General features: G+C 39.3%; 1 protein-coding gene across 1 annotated transcript in view; it reads left to right on the forward strand.

The window, feature by feature from the left end:
• LOC137073734 (sialoadhesin-like) overlaps nucleotides 1-17174 on the forward strand; it is a 29801-nt gene extending 12627 nt beyond the window's left edge. The window contains exons 5-10 of the mRNA XM_067442440.1: nucleotides 9946-10203; nucleotides 10316-10573; nucleotides 16370-16502; nucleotides 16649-16688; nucleotides 16909-16986; nucleotides 17130-17174. Of these exons, the coding sequence (XP_067298541.1) occupies nucleotides 9946-10203; nucleotides 10316-10573; nucleotides 16370-16502; nucleotides 16649-16688; nucleotides 16909-16986; nucleotides 17130-17174 (812 nt within the window). The remainder of the gene's footprint in view (nucleotides 1-9945; nucleotides 10204-10315; nucleotides 10574-16369; nucleotides 16503-16648; nucleotides 16689-16908; nucleotides 16987-17129) is intronic.
• The last annotated feature ends 450 nt before the right edge of the window (nucleotides 17175-17624 follow it).

Consider the following 17624-nt stretch of genomic DNA (forward strand, 5'->3'; position numbering starts at 1 on the left):
GGCACAGGAGGGACAGACCATGGGGGCACGGGAGGGAAAGGGGAAACAGACAAGGAAGGAACAAACAAGGGAGGGGTAAACAAGGGAGGGACAAGGAAAACAAAAAGTTCAGGATGCCATGGTGGCCCACAAAGTTCGAATGACCAGGGCAGCCCGCCGAGTTCGGGAGGCCCACCGAGTTCAAGTGGCCGGGGCGGCCCGAAGAGTTTAGGCAGCCAGGGCGGCACGGGGGCGGGGGGAGGTGCGGTGAGAGCAGGGCGCCTCAGCGGCGCAGGCAGAGCAGGGCGCCTCAGCGGCGCAGGGAGAGCAGGGCGCCTCAGCGCGCAGGGAGACCAGGGCGCCTCAGCGGCACAGGGAGACCAGGGCGCCTCAGCGGCGCAGGGAGAGCAGGGCGCCGGGGAAACTCATCCGGTCCAGCAGTGTCCACCGGCACTGGGACCAGCGGAATACAATCCACCGGTACTGGGACCACTGGCATCGGGACCACCAGAACACGATCCGCCGGCACTGGGACCACCGGAACACGATCCGCCGGCACTGGGACCACCGGAATCTGATCCACCGGCACTGGGACCACCGGAACACGATCCACCGGCACTGGGACCACCGGAACACGATCCACCGGCACTAGGACCACCGGAACACGATCCACCGGCACTGGGACCACTGGAACACGATCCACCGGCATCGGGACCACCGGAACACGATCCACCGGCATCGGGACCACCGGAACACGATCCACCGGCACTGGGACCACCGGAATACGATCCACCGGCATCGGGACCACCGGAACACGATCCACCGGCATCGGGACCACCGGAACACGATCCACCGGCACTGGGACCACCGGAATACGATCCACCGGCATCGGGACCACCGGAACACGATCCACCGGCATTGGGACCACCGGAACACGATCCACCGGCATTGGGACCACCGGAACACGATCCACCGGTACTGGGACCACCGGAATCGGGACCACTGGAGCAGGCACGGAGGGAGCCTTCCTTCTCCTCTTCCGTCTGGAGACCACCGGAACAGGGACCACCGGAACAGGGACCACCGGAACAGGGACCACCGGAGCTATCCGGACCCTGGTCCTAGAGGGACTGGAGTCCAGCCGGTCCACAAACTCCCTAAAGTCCGGAGTCCCCATCTTTTCCACCTCCGTGGGACTGAGAGGCATGTCCAGGCAGAGGTTAAACACCTCTGCCTTCTCAGTCTCGTTAAGGTACAGATGATGCACCTCCTTGAGGAATTGGCAGGCAAACTCCTTTACACCCGCCCTCTGTTGACGGATGTACTTGGAGTTAACCTGCCACATCACCTGTAAGTTTCTGTCTAAGTCCATTTCCACAGAGAACAAAAATAAATAAATAAACAAAACACCTCCTGCTGAGTCCTCCTAGTATGGTTGGATCCTTCTGTCACGTCACATACAAAGGAAGGGGTGCGAGGACTCAAGTGCAGAAAATGTTAATTTATTATAAAATAAAACATAAACACAAAACAAAAACCCACGAGGGGGAAAAACACATAATAGAATAATAAAAATACAAACTTAAACAAACCAACAGAATCACGGGGAGGACGGAAGACGCAGACATTACACAAGGATCCAACACAGACTGACAAACACAAGGAGCTTATAAGGGGAAGAAATCAAGAGGGAACAGGTGGGAGAAATCAACACTAATCAGATAACAAGGGGGAGGGATCAGACAATGACAGGAGCACATGCTAGACATGACAAAACCCACATGTGCACACAAGACAGGACAGGCATGTGACATACTTACACACATGCCAACACACACATGTACACATCACACACATGTAAACACATGAACACAGGCAAACACATGAATGTAGTGCATGTAAACACATGAACGGACACATGCAACGCATACGTGCGTATACACACACACACACACACTATGATGCATGAAACAGTGGTATTTTGAACTAAAACATTGAATCTATGCCTATTTCACCGACATTTCTCACAGTTTCAGCACAGAAAAGACAAGCTTCACTTACCAATCCATGTCTAGATCAAGGGTATTCAACATCTGAATATGCAGTCTCTGTGTCTGAAGAGTCCCTCTCAGCCGCCTTCCAAGTGTCAAAGATAAACTCAATAGCCTCCTGACTTGTATGCACTGTCTTTGCCATGTTTTTGTCCTTTTTTAATTGTTTTGGAATCTAAAAATCCTCTAAAACTCTGCCGCACTCCGTATCTCCATTCAATCCCCCCCCCCCGAAAGCCGCGGTGATTTGCAGATGGAAACATGACATTACCGTAATAAGCCGTATATATGCAGAAAGCGCAGGATGTCTACTTTCAGGAGCAATTTAAATTATTATGATAGTGCAAAGGGTTGAAGAGTTACGGTAACTTCAATACAGCTTGGTTGGCTGTGTCGTCAACGACACGTTCGGTTTTAAAGGGTTAACTAGCGATTTAATTTTACTTATTACACGGCTCTGTGAAATACTTGATTCTGATTGGTCAATCATTTATTCCAGCGATATGTTATTCCCAGATAACAACCAGTAAAAGTGAATAACACACCGCTCATCCGGGTACTACGAGTTATCTTGACCGGTACTACTAATATGCTTAGCTGTTGTTGACTCTCTGGCGCCATCTTGTAGCGGTGAAATACTTAACCGCCACGAGTTACAATGGAAGACTTCAAGGTTTTAGTTTATAAAGTTTTAAATATGGATATTTTTCTTATTCAAACGCATCAAATAGAATCAGAAGGCTCTATTAACCCATCGGAGCACATTATTTGACGGACAGCTGTATTTTTTATCGACTTATTTTATGGAAAACAACTGCTACTAACGTTACTTCTGCTGGGATTAACGTTAGCCTGGACTTTTTAAATATAACTCTGATTGTATTCGTCTGAAAGAAGAATGTCATATACATCTATGATGACTTGAGTAAATCATAGGCTTGGTGTCATTTTTGGGTGAATTAACCCTTTCAGCATTCATTCTCAACATTTAGCAGCAATAAATAAAGGCTTAAAGCAGGTTGGAACTGTTTTTCTTCGCGGAAGCTTTGCGTAAGAGCTAATAAAATATTTAATCTCAAGACAATATTTTGTCTAATTTATTTGAGACTAGTAGCCATGTAATAAGCAGGATAATGTCCACCCAGCCGGTTGTTATCTCAGAAAAACCCTGACAGAGTGATCAGGACCCCATTGCGAAGCGGAGTACATTATCCCTTAAATATCCTATGCCCCATAAACTAGTGTTATAAACTAATCCTGTTTTTAGAGATTAACGTTTTAAAATTTCACATTTAAAGAAATCTAGTTGTGGGTAATGGCATTACAAATAAAAATTATTATTTTTCCAGCCACAAAATGACTCTAATTTGCCTCTTTGCACTGGAATTATCTATTTTAACCTTAATTACTACACTAATTGTAATATAAATATTAGAAGAAGTGGTCATTAATGGACCATAATTATTGCACATATAGTATTTAGTACCAAAAGATCTCCTCAAAATATTCAATAAGTATTACTAAACTAAAATATAGTTTATTTAATAACATTTATTTAATTGAAAAATAGTTAAGGTGTATGACTCATTTGACAAATGACACTCAGGGCTATATACAAGAAGAGCATATCACTGTTATATCTCCATCACTCTCCATTTTAAAATGACAAATGGTTGATGTAATAATTCATGCAAACTATGCACATTTATTGCTTGGACGGAACAAACACATTTGTAAGTGTCTAAAATGCATACGCGCAGTTCTGATGAATTATACATTAAATTTTACTTAATATCATTTAACTGAATATACGAAGCAAACTGCTAAAGAAACTACAACATTAATAATGAAATAAGATTGTGCGGTTTATCTATAAATCAAAGGCGCATTAAAGTTGCGTAAGATAATAGAGAAACAGTACACACCCGGCGGGATTACATCATCATAAGAAAAATATTCCGTATAGAGAGAAAAAAGAAGGCTTTTCTTTCTAAACCATGAAAAATGTCTAACTCTACACTGTAAAAAATTGTGTCATAAAATAACGGTAATCTACTGGCAGCTGTGGTTGCCAGCAATGTACTGTTAATTTACAGCCCTCTACTGTTTATATACAGCTCTCATTTTTTACAGTATTTTACCGTAATAATACCATGAAAGATAACTTTTCATTTGGAAAACTGATTGCTTCAAACAGTTCTCATTTTAAAACTAGTATTTATAGGTGTTTGTATCGTAAAACTTCATTTGAGTCATTTCACACGTGTAAGGTGTAGTAGTAAAATGATTTAGAAACATGACTTTAACTTCACTTTTTGCGGTTCATTGAGCAACACACGTATGTGATAAATTACTCAACAAACGGCTCATAACTGCATCAGCAAACACAGTCACTGCCGTTAAAGAAAGCATCAGGCAGCATATCATCAATGTTTCTCTGCTCATCCTGGACTGAAGCACAGCACAACGGTAACCCACAAAACTAATGAATTCATCTAAAAGATCTCTTCTATATATCATCTTGTGCAACAACACATAAACACAGGTCATTTTAATATTTACTCTCCTTATCAGTGACTGACTTTGCACAACTTTTTTCTAATAACTTTCACTAATATTTCAGTGAAAATATCTTGATTCATCTGATAAATCTGACTGTTACGTTTTACAGTATATTACTGTTTTTCCTTGATTTAACGGTAATCTACTGGCAGCTCTGGTTCCAGTAAAGGGCCGTTTTTTTACAGTACTTTTCCGTAAATTAATTTACAGTTGATTACTGTTAATTTACGGTTCCCACTGTGGGTTTTTTCATCTAACCCCTTTAACCCTTTTAACCCCTACAGCAAAATCTTCAGTTTTAAATGAACACTGAAGAGTGTACACACTACAGAGTGTTAGAGTAATTGAAGCATTGATGAAGTTAATGAGATAATTAAGAGATGAATTAAGTGATAACTGAGAACACCTGTTAACAAGAATCACTGAAGGACAGAGAAACACAAGAACTACAACTGACTTCAGCCACAGCTTTAGATGAAATCAACTGAAGATAAAAGAAGACATTAAATCTCTGAAGATCTCATCAGAGGATTAAACAACTCCACAAACAGCATTACCAGCTTCACATATTACTAACCAGACTGACTTTATTTCTGTCAGACAACTACAGAAGCTCTTATTGGGAATTATCAGATCTTTAGGTGTTGATGTTTAATTGAAAATATTTGGTCACCCTTATCGTGATCAGTGTTTGCTTCAGTTGGGCTCTTGGCCCTTGACTTTGTAATAATAGTCTTTCTTTGTCTGCTATAACTGTGTGTTTCTTAAACACATTTATTGTAGCAAAAAAGCCAAGAAAAAAACATGGTCAGAAGTTATCGGCTATGTTTTGCTATAATTGTAATAGGATGTTTAGCTTGTTAATCTTGTCCAGTGTTTCTTCCCCAAACAAACCCATTCTTTTAAAAACGCATACATTTACTCTTATTTTATATTATTAAACTGGGACACTTCTGAAATTATCAACCACTGATTAGGAATTAGTTATAATTTATAAAGTCATGATTTCAAAAATTAGTTTGCTCTCTGTTGTCATTTAGACTCACATAGAGATGAAGAATCAGCATATGAATCTCAACAATGGTGACAATCAATAAAAAAAACGAACAGATCAACTCTGAACATCACAAAACACTACTCAAAGTCAACACAACAACAGCAGCAAAAATAAAGGCAAATAATAAGAATTAAAGAAAATAACCAGGCTATTCAGCAGCATAATTTATTCGTGCCGCAAAGCATGCTGGGAGTTTTGAGTGTCACCACGGCTGAGATTCATACGCCGATTCTTGATGTCTATGTGAGTCAGATTGGTTCAGATGTTTTGACCATAAGCTGTTCCCATGCTCTTCAAATTATCTGGTTGTTGCAACAATGATGTTATAAAATTGTAGGGTTCAAGTTTTGCAAAAAATTAAGCGTGAACTATATGTTTATAGATAAGACTAGTAAATTATTAGTGAATTAAACTATTATTAAATAGTCAACATAACCAACTCATGGTTTTGTCTCAGCTTTGCTTGCTATAACACATGTATTGAAAACACACCGTTACAGCAGCGAGAGAAAAACTAATGTTATTGTGTCAATGTTCAAGAGCCCAACTAAAGCAAACAATGATCACCATAATGGTAACGTCAGAAGAAACAATAAAACATCATCTGTTCATTCTCAATAAGAGCTTCTGTAGTCGTCTGACAGAAATAAAGTCAGTCTGGTTAGTAATGTGTGAAGCTGGTAATGCTGTTTGTGGAGTTGTTTAATCCTCCTTCGCGATCTTCAGAGATTTAATGTCTTCTTTTATCTTCAGTTGATGAAATCATGTTTCTCTTTCCTTCAGTGATAACAGCAGGTGTTCATCAGTGTCTGAATTCACTCTCTTCTTTCCTCTCTCTCTGTCGAGTGGTCTATATCAGTGAACTAGTGTAGGGAATAGTGAATAAGGGGATAGGGAGTGATTTTGAACACAGCCTCTGAGTGTCGACTTTAAGCGTGTTAATTCACAGTATATTACTGTTGGCTATTTTCTCAAAAATGACAAATATTACCCAGAATGCATTGTTTTCTACAGTATATTACTGTTTTAATGGAAAACAGCATTTTACTGTCAAAATGTGGCCGTTTTTTTACAGCATTTTTTTACAGTGTAAAGAGTCTGCTGTAGACAAATTAAACGCATGGAGGAAAGACATTCAAGAAGAAATATAGGATTTTGAATGGACTGAAGCATGTTTAAAGGCGCAAAAACAAATCATAAACACGCGGCTTAAATTATTACAGTATAAATGGTTGACAAGGGTTTATATTACACCTGAAAAACTCAATCATATGTCTAGCAATATTCCTGATATATGCACTGTAAAAAAATGCTGTAAAAAAACGGCCACATTTTGACAGTAAAATGCTGTTTTCCATTAAAACAGTAATATACTGTAGAAAACAATGCATTCTGGGTAATATTGTCATTTTCGAGAAAATAGCCAACAGTAATATACTGTGAATTAACACGCTTAAAGTCGACACTCAGAGGCTGTGTTCAAAATCACTCCCTATCCCCTTATTCACTATTCCCTACACTAGTTCACTGATATAGACCACTCGACAGAGAGAGAGGAAAGAAGAGAGTGAATTCAGACACTGATGAACACCTGCTGTTATCACTGAAGGAAAGAGAAACATGATTTCATCAACTGAAGATAAAAGAAGACATTAAATCTCTGAAGATCTCATCAGAGGATTAAACAACTCCACAAACAGCATTACCAGCTTCACACATTACTAACCAGACTGACTTTATTTCTCTCAGACGACTACAGAAGCTCTTATTGAGAATTATCAGATGTTTTATTGTTTCTTCTGACGTTACCATTATGGTGATCAGTGTTTGCTTTAGTTGGGCTCTTGAACATTGACACAATAACATTAGTTTTTCTCTCGCTGCTGTAACGGTGTGTTTTCAATACATGTGTTATAGCAAGCAAAGCTGAGAAAAAACCATGAGTTGGTTATGTTGACTATTTAATAATGGTTTAATACACTAATAATTTACTAGTCTTATCTATAAACATATAGCTGATGCCTAATTTTTTGTCAAATTTGAACCCTATAATTTTATGACATCAGTATTGCAACAACCAGATAATTTGAAGAGCATGGGAACGCTTGTGGTCAAAACATCTGAATCAATCTGACTCACATAGACATCAAGAATCGGCGTATGAATCTCAGCCGTGGTGACACTCAAAACTCCCAGCATGCATTGCGGCACGAATAAATTATGCTGCTGAATAGCCTGGTTATTTTCTTTAATTCTTATTATTTGCCTTTATTTTTGCTGCTGATGTTGTGTTGACTTTGAGTAGTGTTTTGTGATGTTCAGAGTTGATCTGTTCGTTTTTTTTTTATTGATTGTCACCATTGTTGAGATTCATATGCTGATTCTTCATCTCTATGCGAGTCTAAATGACAGCAGAGAGCAAACAATTTGTTAAAATCGTGACTTTATTAATCATTCATAACTAATTCCTAATCAGTGGTTGATAATTTCAGAAGGGTCCCAGTTTAATAACATAAATTAAGAATAAATGTATGTGTTTTTAAAAGAATGGGTTTGTTTGGGGAAGAAACACTGGACAAGATTAACAAGCTAAACATCCTATTACAATTATAGCAAAGCATAGTCAATAACTTCTGACCATATTTTTTTTCTTGGCTTTTTTGCTACAATAAATGTGTTTAAGAAACACACAGTTATAGCAGACAAAGAAAGACTATCATTACAAAGTCAAGGGCCAAGAGCCCAACTGAAGCAAACACTGATCACGATAAGGGTGACCAAATATTTTCTATTAAACATCAACACCTAAAGATCTGATAATTCCCAATAAGAGCTTCTGTAGTTGTCTGACAGAAATAAAGTCAGTCTGGTTAGTAATATGTGAAGCTGGTAATGCTGTTTGTGGAGTTGTTTAATCCTCTGCTGAGATCTTCAGAGATTTAATGTCTTCTTTTATCTTCAGTTGATTTCATCTAAAGCTGTGGCTGAAGTCAGTTGTAGTTCTTGTGTTTCTCTGTCCTTCAGTGATTCTTGTTAACAGGTGTTCTCAGTTATCACTTAATTCATCTCTTAATTATCTCATGAACTTCCTCAATGCTTCAATTACTCTAACACTCTGTAGTGTGTACACTTTTCAGTGTTCATTTAAAACTGAAGATTTTGCTGTGGGGTTAAAAGGGTTAAAGGGGTTAGATGAAAAAACCCACAGTGGGAACCGTAAATTAACAGTAAGAAACTGTAAATTCATTTACGGAAAAGTACTGTAAAAAAACGGCACTTTACTGGAACCAGAGCTGCCAGTAGATTACCGTTAAATCAAGGAAAAACAGTAATATACTGTAAAACGTAACAGTCCAATTTACCAGATTAATCAAGATATTTTCACTGAAATATTAGTGCAAGTTAATAGAAAAAAGTTGTGCAAAGTCAGTCACTGGTAAGGAGAGTAAATATTAAAATGACCTGTGACAGATTTGTGACAAATATTAAAATGACCACAAGCACAGATTTGACTATGATCTCGGGCATTTGTCTGAGATTTCGCAAAACCTGTGTGTTTGTGTGTGTGTGTGTGTGTGTGTGTGTGTGTGTGTGTGTGTGTGTGAGCCTGTTTATGTGGTTTATGAGGACACAAATTTGTATAACTACATGGGTATTACACTGGTATTACACTATAAATGTGGTTTATGAGGACATATCAAATGTCCTCATCATTCAAATGGCCCTAAAAACATACTAAATTATGTTTTTTTGAGAAAGTAAAAATGCAGCATGTTTCCTGTGTGTGTGTGTGTGTGTGTGTGTGTGTGTGTGTGTGTGTGTGTGTGTGTAAGAGATGCCCGAGAGGCGGAGGGAGAGCTAAGGAAAAGAAGCTGAAAGAATATCCATGCGTCTTTTAAATAATATTAAAAAATTAATGACGAAATGCAATATGTGGTGGACGGTATTGATTCTGTGGTGGGCCGCCACAAATGAGTTGGGAAACTCTGAGGAAAACAGGGCATCAGCAGCTCAACAACTGAACTTCTACATCACCGCTCTAGCTTTTACTGCCCTCTAGCAATCATACTCAGTCTTACAATGATCTACAAAACACAACACCTATCTAGACCATTTTCCACCAGCCGGCACTGATTAATAATTTTACCGGACATCTGTAGATCCTCCAGTGAATCCTGTGATCTCCATCAGTCGTTTGCTGAAATAATTATTCCTAAATCTATGATTCATAAGTCTCAACCAAGTGTGAGATGTCAATTTAATTTGTTAATGTTTTATTTGTTTGTGTGTGTGTAGACCCACCCAGGAGTGTCTCAGTGTCCATCAGTCCATCTGGTGTAATAGTGGAGGGAGATTCAGTGACTCTGAGCTGCAGCAGTGATTCAAACCCTCCTGCTCTGAACTTCAGCTGGTTTAAAGGAGGAACGTTTGTAGGATCTGGAAGAATCTACAGCATCTTAAACATCAGCTCTGATGACAGTGGAGAATACAAGTGCAAGTCCATCAATGAACATGGAGAGAAATACTCTAATAATGTGACTCTGAACGTCATGTGTGAGTTTATTATAAAACAAAAGATGCTAATTCACTGTTTTAAACATGTCCAATCATATTAGTAATTATAAAAACTTTAATAAATCTTAAATAATCTGATAATTATTATTAGACCCACCCAGGAGTGTCTCAGTGTCCATCAGTCCATCTGGTGTAATAGTGGAGGGAGATTCAGTGACTCTTAACTGCAGCAGTGATTCAAACCCTCCTGCTCTGAACTTCAGCTGGTTTAAAGGAGGAACGATTGTAGGATCTGGAAGAATCTACAGCATCTCAAACATCAGCTCTGATGACAGTGGAGAATACAAGTGCAAGTCCATCAATGAACATGGAGAGAAATACTCTGATGCTGTGACTCTAAACGTCATGTGTGAGTTTTATTAATCATATTCTTTATTTTAATCACATAAAGTCAGTATGTTTGTCTTATCTAGCCCTGTTAAACATTTGCTAGGCTGGGCGAAATGTCCATAAAAGTTATCACGAAAACAATACATAATCATTAAATTGTTATTAGCTAGTTATTATATTAACCAATAATTTAAATTAATGTGTTAATTACCACAAGGGGTCAAACCCATCATTGCTTTAATTAATCATTAGCTAATGATTTATAAAGGTATCATTATGTTATGACTTTACTTGTTGGGGCACATGACTATTAAGTAACTGATTAAGTAATATGTAATTGTGGTTATGGGTTTTGGATTAATTTTGAAGTAATAAAATATTAATGTGCCCCAACAAGTAAAGTCATAACATAATGAGAACAACATGTCGCTCTATTACAGCGACATTCTTTTGGCCTGTTCTACTGCAGACAGGATGACCAAAGCGATTCATTTTCCATCAGGACTTTAGTAAAAGCTAAAATATGGCCACACCTCAGATTTGGTCCTTTTAGAAGTCTGGAAAATCTCCCGGTGCTGTCACTGCCTTCTGTCCTTTCTTCTCATTCAGAAAACAGCGCTGCGACACCTGCTGCACACGCCTGCACCATCCCTAGTCTTACCCAAGAAAAGCATCCTGTCTCTTACAACATACATGTTCAAACTGAATATATGTGACCCAAGACGTAATGTGACAGTTAATGAGCCTAAAATGTTCTAAAATGTAAACTGTTGTCCTGTTAGTTGAGTGCCACCTGGAAACATTTCAGTAAGGACAAAGTTTCAATGCAGGGATGTGTTGACAAAAGGCCTCACTCATGAGTGACAACCCAGCACCAGTGTCAAGGAAAACACTGACTGCATTTTTTTTTATAGTTTGTGTGATGGAGGTAGGCTAAACGATTATTACATCGAGTGCAGAGTGATGTTAACATTTAAGATAGCACTATCAAAGAGCCTAAAGAGGAAAGTTAACAGCGAAAACTCGGCATACAAAGAAGAATGGGAAGACATCTGTGCATGCATCCTACCTGGTTTTGTGAATGCAAAGCTGGTGTGTCTAATCTGCAACGAAGTTGTCACAAAGAGTATAATATCAGACGGCACCACGAGACAAAGCATGGCACCTTTTTTTGCTGGTTCTTGTCAATATTTTTTGATAAAAAGGAAGCTGAATTTGAGTTATTATTGGTCACATGTTGGTGCTGATGCCCCGCGATATAGGCAAACGTTTCAATATTTCACTGCTCGTTTAATCATCATACCAGACATTTCATGACAGCTCTGTTAGAGGCGTTTCTAGCGACCTATTCCACAGACTCTTGAATGTCTTTCAGAACTTTTCAAATTGAAAGATCTCAATTTATCCCAAAATAAAAAATTGTAGCTAAAACATTGCTGTATTTTTTGAAGGCAAAATCACTAAAGACCAAATTGATTGAATGTTGATATAACTAGATTCGCACCGCCCGCTTTGAGAGGGTTTCGAACTCGGGTCATTTCTGCACAGGAGTCTGACGCTCTAACGATGAGGCTAAACGCTGCATTTTTTCCCATTGGCCACTAGATGAAGCGAGGGTCTCTTGAAATGACGGGAGTTTACTTGCACAGTTCTCATTAGCTCGCCTCTGTTATACTGACAGATATATTTAGGAACCAGACGCTATCTAAACAATCTGCCAGATTCAGCAGATGCGGGCACGGGCCAGATATTATCACTGGCGGGCCGCCAGTTGCTGACCACTGCTCTAGAACCATAAGGTCTTTCGACAGGCTGATACTGACTGAGTCGCGGAAGCGGTCACATTTTTTTTTAAGTTAAAAGGAGTCTGTGTCTTTTCTGTTCCTGCCCCACGGCTGAGGAATGATCTGATGGTCCACATTAGGCTCTCTTCCAATGTTAAAAGTTTTAAATCTGCACTAAAGACACATCTTTTTTTCTCTTGCTTTTGAATCAATGTAATTTTATTAGTTTGTTTCTTTTTGTCAGTTTGATGTATTTTATTAGATTAGATTTTCTCCTTTTTCTCTTTTTCTGTCCTCTCAGTTTTTGTTCTTTACTGTAAAAAGTGATAGATTGTACAGCACTTTGGTCCGCTGTCACTGTTTTAAATGTGCTTTAAAAAATAAAATGCTACTTTGGTATAGCTATAATTTGAATACACAGCTACAAGTTAGTGTTCTAAAAACCAGTCAGTCATGAATGAGTGCCAGCTGACTCTGCATGGGCTCCTGTGTGGACTCCTGTGTTTCGTAACGTCATGATGACTGGTTTTATGGTTCACATGCACACTTTAGTTTTGTTTATTAACCAATTAGACTGTAAAATCAGCCAGCCCAAATTTTGTCCACCTGCCCACACCCGTTTTTACCTGCACAATCAAATTCAAAACCACCCAGTCTGGCAAATCTGCGTATAATGAGCACTAGGAAATAGGCGTGTACTTTGACATGCAAGCTAAAAGCTGTAGGCTGACTGGCTGTTGATGCTTTTATTTCTGTGAGGTGATTGGCTGATTAACCCATATTGAGTAAAAATATACAGAGCTAGCACATCAATTTTATAGCGATTTGATATGATATTGTTTATTGGCCCACTAATTTGGTGTGTGTTTTTGTCTGTATTTCAGCAGTCAGATGTTTCTCATCTGTAGTGGTTGGTGTTGGTGTCGGTGTTGGTGTTTTACTTGGTGGAGCATCAGGAGCGTTTGTAATGTACATTTGGTAAGAAGTTCCTTTCAAAAATGTACTTATGTATGTACTTCTAAAATGTTGCAACATTAAATATATATATATATATATATATTAGGGCTGTCAATAGATTATTTCTGAATCGTGATTAATCGCACATGTTTTGTGTGATTAATTGTGATTAATCACATGCTTATTATGAAATTAAACGGCCGCCATTTATCTTATTAAACACATTCGTTTTGTCATAATTTGCTATAACTAAAGTAAACATTACACAAAACGTCCCCGGTTACGACTGTAACCTTAGTTTCCTGAGAACAGGGAACGAGACGCTGCGTCAGCTTGACGCTACGGGGAACGCCTCCAGTGTGACCGGTATATACTTCCTGGTCGCACCTTGATGACATCATAGGCTGTCGCCGGTCAATAGGATTGCTGTGATTCGATAGTAGCTCAGACACCGGTCACACTGGAGGCGTTCCCCGTAGCGTCAAGCTGACGCAGCTCGAGTTCCCTTTCGAAAGCCAACTGTATTTTCTGCAACCTTCAAGGATCATTGGAGACTCCAAAAGGAAACCAAATAACCAAATAAAATGAGTTTATATAAGGAGTCCATATAATTCTATTATATAATACATTTTTACACACCTAATCACCAAAACCTTTACAGAATTCATCATAGTGTATAGTATGTGTAGAGAGCAACAACAACGTGATTGTTTTTTAGACGTTATGTAAAAAGGGCCTTTAAATATAGACCTCTCAAGCTGTGATACTGAGCAGAACCACACGGAGACGCCAAAAGAACTCCTAAATCAACCGCTTTGACTTAGCCTGACGTGGTCATACTCAATTCTAGTCAGAAAATGAGTCTGAAACTGCTCCATTGGGCTGTGATTATGGGGCGTGTTTCAACCGAACTAGGAAAGACCTCGATTGGACAGACCTACAACCAATCAGAGCAACGAAGCGATGTCAACTGAGCTCAACTGCACTGTGTTGCCATGTCCGCGTTTTTTTCCCCACGGGTTGAAGCGACTATTATGTGATATATAGACCCATGAGTGCGAATTTTAGCAGGCAACCATGCCAAAATAACACAAATTTTACCCCCAAACGCCATTTTTTTCTTCCAGAGAACCCCCCGAGAAGCTATTGTTTTGGGCTAGTAGTTGGCGGGTTTTGTTGTAAAAACTTGGCAACTCTGTCTGCACATGCGCTGGAATAAACGATTTTATCCTCTCTCCACGGCCATTACTGGAACAAGATACAGGTGTTATTAATCTGCATCCAACCCACTCACTTACCGCTTGTCCCGCGGCTCTCTCTCCCGCTGCAGACCTCACTAAACCACGCCCCCCTTGCCACAAACAGATTCTCAGGCGATTACTGTAGCCTACGACACCACAATTGCGCTCTTCAGAAACAATCGCAGAATGCGTCAGAGCTCGTGTTTTAAAGCAAAGCAAACGCTGGAGTGAACAAATCACTAAAACGTGCAGTCTATTCTCTCTGATGTATCAGCCTGGCTTTACATTAGCACTGTTTGGATGAATTAGTTTACTGGATCACTGAACTTTCCCAATGCTTAAACTCACAAACAGAGAATCAGGTTAAATAGTTAGAATGGAAATGTCCTTCTACCTGGGTTACAGGTGCAGATGCTCAGTGTGATTGATAAACTCCGGACTTCTATGATCGACTGTGTGATGCAAATCATTTTAATGTTGCAGCTTCACGTACTTCTGTAATTTATTTGCGTTTATTGCATTAAATTATTTTAACGCGTTAACGTCTTTTAATTAATCTCATGCGTTAACACGTTAACGTTGACATCCCTAATATATATATATATATATATATATATATATATATATATATATATATATATATATATATATATATATATATATATATATATATATATATATATATATATATTAGAGGTGGGCATAGATTACTTTTGGAATTAATCTAGATTAATCTAAAAATGTATTAAAATGAATCATCTGGCTCATCTGAATTCTGCCGAAGGCAGAATTAAAACTATATTTTTTTTATATAAGGCAGAAAACTATATTTTGCTACCCAAATAATAGGTGGGTTTTCATGGAGAGCTGTAAATCCGAATAAATATGCTCCTTATAAACACCTCAATCGGAATAAAAATGCCAAACCGAATGAAATTGTAATCGGTTTGATGAGAGGGGTGGGATAAACCTTTTCATAAAAAATGTCACCATGTACTACTCGATTACTTTTGAGTGTGCGTTGATATGACATGCTATACAGCACGAGCCTTCACTACTGAAGAGTGTGCGACGCGCGCCACACAAACCATGCTATAATGTTCAGAGGAAAGTCATTTTTTCTGAGGGGTAAACTTTTTATTTCGTAATAAGTAATGAGGATAATGTTGGAAAAGTGACACAGACATAGCCTGGCTACACTGTCTCATCTTGACAGCATTTGTCCAAAGCATTTTTTACTTCAACTGCGCCTGACAGAAGAATTTATTTTTCTGAGATGATTATTACACTTTACAACAAATAAGTAGCTTTTATAAAACCGTATAAGTCCTGGTGGCTGTTGAGAGATGCTATGGCAACCGATAACTCATTCCAGCTGCTGGAGAGGAGAGGATAGCGCCGACATTTCTGAGGCACCAGACAAACTGTCACAACATGTCACAAAATGACTAAGCTCGACTTCCAACCCCTCGTCCACCTCTCCTTCCAACCACTGTCAGATTCGCCGCGACCCTGGAGGCCGACCTGGGTAAAGAACCCCATGGAGCGAGCCAATGGCTTGGGGCTGGAGGCAGGACATGTGGCAAAATAAGCCAAAACGGGACAAATGTGCACTCCGTGGATGTCACTGCGCACCCATGGGATGAAATATTTTTTCTTTTTAAAAAAACTTCAGTTTCGTTCTCGAGAGCTAAGTGCCTTCTCACACCCCTACAAGTCAGTCTATTCTAATATAATTATAAATAAAATAAGTATTTCCAATAGCATCTATAACTCATATATGTGCATATCAGATTTGAGAACCACAAATAACTGTTGTATAAATCTCTGAAGATCTCAGCAGAGGAGGATTAAACAACTCCAAAAACATTACCAGCTCCACTTATTATTATATAATGGACTTGAACTGTGTGCAGTCAAACTTTATTCTGGAGACTGAACTTGCACTCACCACCAACTGGACAGGGTGGGAATTACAGTTACAAGCTACAAAAAATCATCCTCAGAAAGTCTGAAGGCTATCTGTCATGCTACACTGTCGATGATAGAAGATTTTAGGCTAACATGACCTCTGGTGTATATATCTTTTAAATGTGCGATTTCTTCTGACAGTCTTACTAAACGGATGAAAAGAAGATCTGCCGTGAAGGAGGTGAGATGATCACAATTATTCACAGTGTTTTCCTGCATGCAGAGATGTTTCCTAAAGCCGCTATGAGCCGTGCAGAGATATTAAGAGTATAAGACACACGAGTCTCGTGTCCAAACACCTGATTCTTCAGTTCTAGATCCAGAAAAACTGATCAACATCCTCTAAACATTACAGTCAACATTTAAAACATGAACTCACAATGTCTGCTTCTCTCCTGTAGACCTCTGACCCCACTGAAGACACATATACAGCTCTTGAGCTCAAGTCCACGACCTCTGACCTGTACGACACACTCGCAGTAAGTGAGACGCCAGCGTCAGATCCTCCATCACAGATGATCACATGACCGATCTCTCGCTCTCTTTCCCACAGACCGTTGATCCCAGACCTCCTGAAGTTTATAATGTCTTTCTTCATCTTATTGTGTGTTCTGATCAACAGGAAGAGGCTGCAGTAAGAGGCGGAGCACAAAGGGACCAATCCTGAGCTCTGTGGGCGGAGCCACTGATGATTGACAGTTAAATGCTGGTGAATTGTAATTGTGCAAATATAAATGTTAAAATTTTGTCAGCAGACCAAAACACACCTAAAGTGATGATCATTGGTGGAAACAAGCGCTTTCATTTACAACATTTTCCTGCTTTTAAATCATGATTGATGCTTACATTCTGATAAAACTGAACAAAATGTGCACATTCAAAAAAGAAAATGTGTTGTTTGTTTTGCTCTCAAAGTGCTCAATATTATCAGCTATAGCCACACACACACACACACACACACACACACACACATACACACACACACACACACACGTTTGTTTTTGTGAAATGTGGGTACATTCCATAGGCGTAATGGATTTTGTACTGTACAAACCGTATTTTCTATCCCCCTAGCCTGCCCCTACCCCTAAACCTACCCAAAACACACACACACACA

The sequence above is a fragment of the Pseudorasbora parva genome, chromosome 4 (genome assembly GCF_024679245.1).
Source record: "Pseudorasbora parva isolate DD20220531a chromosome 4, ASM2467924v1, whole genome shotgun sequence".
Classification (NCBI taxonomy): domain Eukaryota; kingdom Metazoa; phylum Chordata; class Actinopteri; order Cypriniformes; family Gobionidae; genus Pseudorasbora; species Pseudorasbora parva.